This window comes from Geospiza fortis, unplaced genomic scaffold (genome assembly GCF_000277835.1).
Source record: "Geospiza fortis unplaced genomic scaffold, GeoFor_1.0 scaffold569, whole genome shotgun sequence".
Taxonomy (NCBI): Eukaryota; Metazoa; Chordata; class Aves; order Passeriformes; family Thraupidae; genus Geospiza; species Geospiza fortis.
The window spans coordinates 58328-65270 of NW_005054621.1; the positions used below are offsets into that span (position 1 = coordinate 58328).

A 6943-nucleotide genomic window follows, 5' to 3' on the forward strand; every position below is an offset into this window, starting at 1 on the left:
GGATGGATGGATGGATGGATGGATGGATGGATGGATGGATGGATGGATGGATGGATGGATGGATGGATGGATGATGGAAAGGGAGGCTCTGAGCACCCTTGCCCACATTTGGGATTTGGAGATGGGACAGAGGATGGATTTCTCCAGAGGAACTCTGGGAACTGCCAGGGCAGCCACACCAGGCTCCTGTGGCTCTTCCAGGAGCAGGTGGGAAGGAGACCTTCAGGAATTGTCCATCCATACGAGCAAAGCAATTTTAATTTGCCCCTGCTGAGCTGCCCTGTGCCCCGGGCACCGAGCGTTCCCTGCGCTGCTGGAGTGTGGAAAACTCCCCGTGGGCACCTCCCAGGAACCCCAGTTCCATCAGAACCGAGCCTGACAGAGCAGGAAAACTCAACCCCGATTATTTCCATGGAATTTTCCCTGCGGGAAGGGGACACGGGAGCTGCAGCGCTTTACATCCCAAAAAGCTGCATCCCTGTGGATCCTGGGGAAGGAAGGTGCCCAGGTGCTGCCAGGTGTGACCCCAGCGTGTCCCTGAGGCTGATCCTGGTCTGAGTGCCACGAACAGGGGGGGCTGTGCCAGCCTGGGAATCCTGGAGCATCTCTGGACAGACAGGGACACTCTGGGGACTGTCCTGGATCCCGGGGGGACAGGGGTGCAGCAGCTTCCCGGGGATCAGAGCAGGATTTTTGGGATGCAGGAGCTTCCCAGGGATCACAGGGAGGTTTTTGGGATGCAGGAGCTTCCCAGGGGTCCCAGCAGATTTTTAGGGATGCAGGAGCTCCCCGTGAGATCAGAGGGAATTTTTTGGGATCACAGGGCTGCGGAGCCGGGGCGGGGGCGCAGCTCAGCCCCAAAACCCGAGCACTCCCACGGTCTGGCTTCTCCAGCGCCTCAGGAAACTTCTCCGGCTCCGATTGCTGCGCTCCACCTTTTATTCTAATTGATTCCGCATCGCCATAGGAACCCGAACCCGCTCGGGCGGCAGCGAGCGCCGCCGCTCCCGGGGCCGGGGGATGGCCGGGGATGGAGCCGGGAGCCCGGGGCAGCAGCCAGGTACCGATCCCGGGGGCACAGGGACCCCAGCCCCGTCTGCCGGGGGGCAGCCAGGAAATGTCCCAGAGGTGCTGTCCGGGAGGGTGGAGAGGGCAGGCGGCCGGGGTTTGGGGTGGGAACAGCTTGTCCTGGGGTTGGGTCGGTTTGGGAGGAGGGTTCTTGGCAGGGTCGGGGGTCTCAGAGCCTGGGATTTGGGGAAATCCATCCCTGCTTGGCTGGGGCTGGGCTGAGCCTTGCCCTGGGCTGCTCCTGGAGGGGATGGGACATCCCAGACACTCCGCGGGGCTGATCTGCTCAGATCTGCCTGGATCCAGGCTCCATCTGCCCCACACTGCCGGATCCAGGCAGGATTCCAGCTTGGGAGAGGGGCTGGAGCCCTCCCATCATCCACAGGCTGCTCCAGCAGGGAACTGCCCCAGCTGGAGAGGCGCTGGGAGCAGGTTTGGGATGTGAGGGGACACTAGACACCCAAGGGATCCTCACGAGGCTCGGGATCCTCCCTGGGCACGGTCCAGACCCTCCTGCATCCCTTGGTCCATGCCACGGGGCTGGGGGATGGAGAGGGGCTGGGGGGAGCCCCCGGGTCCTGCTGGATCCTTGGGAAGGGCTGGCACTGCCTGGCGCTGGCTTTGCCTGCGTCTCCGGGGTGGGATGGACCCACGGGAGGGTCGGGAACAGCCAGGCTGGGGGTGCAGGGGGGGCTCAGCACCCCCCGGGCAGGGACAGGGTGGGAAGGGGAGTCTGACCCTAACAGGGAGGCTGGGATGGGGAGGTGGATCCCAGTGGATCCCAGTGGATCCCAGTGCATGGAATTCCTGGCATGGGGAGCACTTTTACTCCTGCTGGGCCTGGCACGGGGCAGAGGAGCAGCCCCTGGGGCAGCCCTGAGCTGGGGCAGGAGCAGATCCCAGGGGGAACAGAGCTTTGGGATTCACAGTAAGGGTCGACAGGAAAATCAGGATCGTCCCAGCCCCATAAAGCAGGGGACCGGCCCTGTGCTCTGCTTTGGCTGGGGCCAGCTCCGTGCCCGGGGCTTGGATCCTGCTGGCAGTTCAGGATCCCCCGGCAGAGCCCCTGGATGAGCTCCAGAGGCAGCCAGGCCCCGTCCCAGCAGCAGCATTTACTGAAAAAGGCAATGCAGGGATTGCAGCTGCTCCAGGGGCAGCACCGGGGTGGCCAGAGGGGCACGGAGCTACCTCTGTCCCTCTGTCCTGCTGGACAGGGCTGGGACACGGCTGGGACACCAGGATCTGCTGCTGAGGAGGTGAAGGGAAGGAGGGAGGGACCCCTTGGCCCTGCCACTGAAGCCTTTCCCCACCTTTGAGGAGTTCAGGCACCAAAAATCGTGGAAAAAACGCCCCAGGGAGATTTTCCAGAGCTTCACTCATGAGCAAGAGGAGGGTGGGGTAGTGGTTTTAAGGGAAGAGAGGGGAGATTCGGGGTGGAATGAGGGAGGAATTTGTTAGGGTGAGGGTGGGGAGGGGCTGGGATGGAATTCCCGGAGCTCCATCCCTGGAGGAGCCCAAGGCCGGGGGTTTGGAGCAGCTTTGGGCACTGGAAGGTGCCAGGGCTGGCTCTGGATGGGCTTTCAGGTCCTTCCAGCCCAAACCTGGATCCTGCCCTCCATCCCACCTGGATCACACCCAGATCCTGCCTGGCTCCGTGCTGACTCCCTCCTTTGTTCCTAATAAGCATCTCATTAGATATTCGCCGTTCCCAAATTAACATTTAATTCGTGCCTCGTTCCCAGAAAAACCTGGGCACAGCCTCCTGGAATTGTTGACAGTGATCCTGTTCCTTTGTGAGCTCTGTCCCTATTAAGCAATTTCCTCGCCTGTGTCTTTTGAGTTACTAAGGGAACAGGAATAAAATCTTAATAAAACTCCATCAACTGTTCCTGAAATAACAGCAGCTCCTTGGAGGGGCCTGAGCAAGGGATGGGGCTCTGCTCCAAATTCCCAGGAAATCCAGAGCACGGAGTCAGGGATGGGTTGGGCTGGAGAGCCCCAAACTCGTCCAATTCCACCCAATTCCACCCAATCCCACCACCCCAGGGTGCTCCAGCCTGGCCTTGGACACTTCCAGCCACAGCTGCCCTGGGAGCCCCCAGTGATGAAAAGGCAACACATCCCAAAAGGGAATAAATCCTTTCTTTTCAGGATAAATAATATTTAATAGAAATAATATATAAATTAGAGAAATCTATGATTTGTATTAATATATAAATAAATGTATTCATATTAATATATTAATAATAGATAAATAATACCAGGGTTACCAATTAGCAGGAATTTTTCTCTTTTCTCCTGACTGTGCCTGATTCTCCCTGGATTTGGGCCCTGAGCCAGTTGGGCATCTCCAGGATTTATTGCAGTCCTGAGTACCACAAAGGGAAATATTTAAACCCGATATGTCCATGGGGGAAGCACAGAGAGAGGTTTAGGGGCTAGGTTTAGGATATTAGAGGAATTCCTGCATGGAAAGGGGTGGAATCCCCATTTTTGGGGGGATTTAAAATCTTGTGGGTGTGGCACTTGGGGACAGGGTGGGTGGTGGCCTTGGCATTGCTCTGCCTTGCCCTTCTCCATGGGTATTTATTGAATATTGAATATTGAATATTGAATATTGAATATTGAATATTGAATATTGGATGTTGGATGTTGGATGTTGGATGTTGGATATTGAATATTGGATGTTGGATATTGGATGTTGGACATCGGGTATTGGATATTGAATATTGGATGTTGGATATTGGATGTTGGACATCGGGTATTGGATATTGAATATTGGATATCGCTGCCAGGGAGGGCAGGGGATGCTCCTGAGCTCTCCCAGGGAGATTTTGGGTTTTATTTTCCTGGAGCCTGGATCTCCTGGAGCCTGAACTCAGGCTCCAGGGTGCTGCAAGGGGATATTGGGGTGGATTTTCCAGGGATATTGATGTGGATATTCCAGAAATGATGGTGTGGATGTTCCAGGGATGATGGTGTGGATGTTGCAGGGATATTGATGTGGATGCTCTAGAGATTATGGTGTGGGTATTCCAGGGTGGATCGTGTTAATTCCAGGGATGATGGTGTGGATGTTGCAGGGGGGATGGTGGATGTTGAAGGGATGATGGTGAGGATGTTGCAGGGGGGATGGTGTGGATGTTCTCCTGAGGGGGTGGTGTCAATGTTCTCCCAGGGAGGATGACGTGGATGTTTTCCCAGGGAGGTTGTCATGGATGTTCTCCCAGGAATGTTGGTGTGGATAATGCAGGGATATTGGTGTGGATATTCTGGGGATTTTGGTGTGGATATTCCATGGATATTGGTGTGGATATTCTGGGGATTTTGGTGTGGATATTCCATGGATATTGATGTGGATATTCCAGGGAGGTTGGTGTGGATATTCCATGGATTTTGGTGTGGATATTCCATGGATATTGATGTGGATATTCCACGGATATTGATGTGGATATTCCATGGATATTGGTGTGGATATTCCAGGGAGGTTGGTGTGGATATTCCATGGATTTTGGTGTGGATTTCTCCTGGGGGAGCTCCCCCAGTGCTGGGAACTCCAGAGGTGTCCCGGGATGTGCTGCTGTGCTCCCTGCAGTGGCCAGAGCCCCTGTTTTTAACCCTGTCCCTGTTCTCTCTGTCCCTCTCCCTCGCCTCCCAAAGCCCTGGAGAGCCGGAGCCCAGCTCGGTGACGGGGCTGTGTGGGCACAGCCTGGCCCTGCTCCTGTCCCCACGCAGCTGCAGCCAGGTGGGTGCCCCTGTTCCTCGGGAATCGGCTCCCCCTGCTCCAAACCCCGGGGGAAGCAGCACAGGACACGAGTCCCCGGCAGGAACCAGCCCCCCTGTCCTTGCTGAGTCCATCCTGGGACAGCTCCAGGCCTCCCTGAGCAGCCCCTGTGTCCCCGCAGCTCCTTTCTGGTGGGGATCGCCTGGGATTTGGGCTTCCAAAGGGTCCCTCAGCACCAGCCCGGGCCTCTCCAGGCATTGCTGGGGATTCATGGTCAGAGGAGCGGCCCCTGCACCAGTGCCTGGAGCTGCCCACCCGTGCCTTGCGCCCTCACCTGGGGCTTCCTGAGCTTGCCGAGAAATCCAGAACTCCCTGAGAACCTCCTGAGCACCTCCTGGGCCTGTTGCTGTATCCCGTGGCTGGTTCCTCCTCCCCAGCCACCCCTGCTTTCCCCACATCCCATTCCTTCTCCTTTCACCATCTGTTTTTCCACATCCAATCCCTCCTCCCTCACCATCCCTGCCTCCCCCACACTCAATTCCTCCTCCCTCTCCATCTCTGCTTTCTCATGGCAAATTCCTCCTCCTTCCCCATCTCTCCATGCCCGTACCCATTCCCTGCTCCCTCACCAGTTCTGCTTTTCTCGTGGCCAATTCTCCCTCCCCATCTCTCCACGTCCATACCCAATCCCTGCTCCCTCACCGGTTCTGCTTTTCCCTCCAGGAGCTCTGGGCTCGCCCAGGAGCCGATCCCGAGGGGTTGCCCATGGAATAGGCGCTTTTCCAGGTGCCTGGGCACACGAGAGGCTGAAGTTGGTCGCCCCGGGGCACCCGAACCTGCCCTGCCCTGGAGCCCCCGGCCTCTGCCATGAATGATGCATCCACCATGGATTATGAACTGCTCTCCCCGTCCCTGGTGGAGCACCCCGCCGGCGCCGCGGGCATGGATGCCGAGCAGAAAACTGTCTTTGCCTTCGTCATCTTCCTCCTGGTGTTCCTGGTGATGCTGATGGTGCGCTGCTTCCGCATCCTGCTGGACCCCTACAGCCGCATGCCCGCCTCCTCCTGGACGGACCACAAGGAGGGCTTGGAGCGGGGCCAGTTCGACTACGCCCTGGTGTGAGAGGAGCCCGGGCCGAGCTCCGGCCCCGCTCCCCCTCCATCCCTCCCTCCTTCCCTCCCTCCCTCCGCAGGGATGCTCCGGGCAGGGGGGCAAGCAGGGGGTCCGGCCCCGGGGAGGTTTTCTAGGGGTTTCTCTCTTTTCTAAGCACTTTTCAGTTCTCTCGGCAGCCCGCGGGACGCTGGGGGTTGGACGGGGGGCCTGGACGGGGACCCCGCTGCCCCCCGTGCCCCCGGGCACCGCGGACGGGGCATGGCGGGACCTGCCCTCGGCCCGCGGGGCCCCTGGGCTGGGCTCTGCCCGGTGCCAGGCCCGAGCTTTGACCCCCGTGCCCCCGCCGCCCCCTGTGCCCCCGGCGCACCGGCCCCCAGTGCTGGCTTTGTTCCCCCTCTGTGCCACTCCCGAGCCCCCCAAAAGGGAGGGGAGGGTGGAGACCCCCCCTGTGCAGCCCCCCTTGGCCTCCGGCCCTGTCCCTGCCCAGCTGGTGACACCGGGCTGGGCGAGGGGCAGTCCTGGCCTGGGGACACCAGGACGGGTCAGGGGTCCCCAAAACACCCGGGAGAGGCTCCTGGGGCATCCCTGCCGGGGTGTCCGGCCCTTCCCGGGCTCTCCCAGGGCTCTGGAAGTGGCCGAGGGGCTGCCAAGGGCCGTGGTGGGCAGCGGGAGGGCCCTGCCAAGGGATTTGGGCCCGGGGGGGAGGGAGAACCTCGCCCCCCTCCATGGACGTGAAGGGATTTGGAAATAAAGCCGCACCGTGCCGACCCCAGCCGGCTCCTGCTCCGCTCTGTGCTGCGTCCCGGGAGGGAACGGGGCCCTCCCCAAACCCTGGGGGCAGGAGGAGGAGGAGGAGGAGAAAAAGGAGGAAGAAGAGCGAGGGGTCACTGCCAGGTGTGACCACCAGGACACGGGGACCCAGCCCGGCCATCCCAGCACGGTCCGGCACAAATCCCCTCTCATGCACGGAGCTGCGCCAGGACATTTTCCGGCTCTCCCAGCTCCTGTTTGCCCCCGCCCGGTGCTGTCCCCTCCCTG

General features: G+C 59.6%; 1 protein-coding gene across 1 annotated transcript; it reads left to right on the forward strand.

Moving 5' to 3' along the window:
* The first annotated feature begins 940 nt into the window (after positions 1-940).
* Positions 941-6274, forward strand: CTXN1 (cortexin 1). The gene is made up of 3 exons (XM_005430354.2): positions 941-1060; positions 4729-4813; positions 5516-6274. Exon 3 carries the CDS (start codon positions 5660-5662, stop codon positions 5912-5914), a length of 255 nt encoding a protein of 84 aa, XP_005430411.1. The 5' UTR covers positions 941-1060; positions 4729-4813; positions 5516-5659; the 3' UTR covers positions 5915-6274.
* The last annotated feature ends 669 nt before the right edge of the window (positions 6275-6943 follow it).

What these genes read in the sequence shown, in the direction of transcription:
- CTXN1 (XM_005430354.2), top strand. Translation starts at nt 5,660, where the DNA reads ATGAATGATGCATCCACCATGGATTATGAACTGCTCTCCCCGTCCCTG.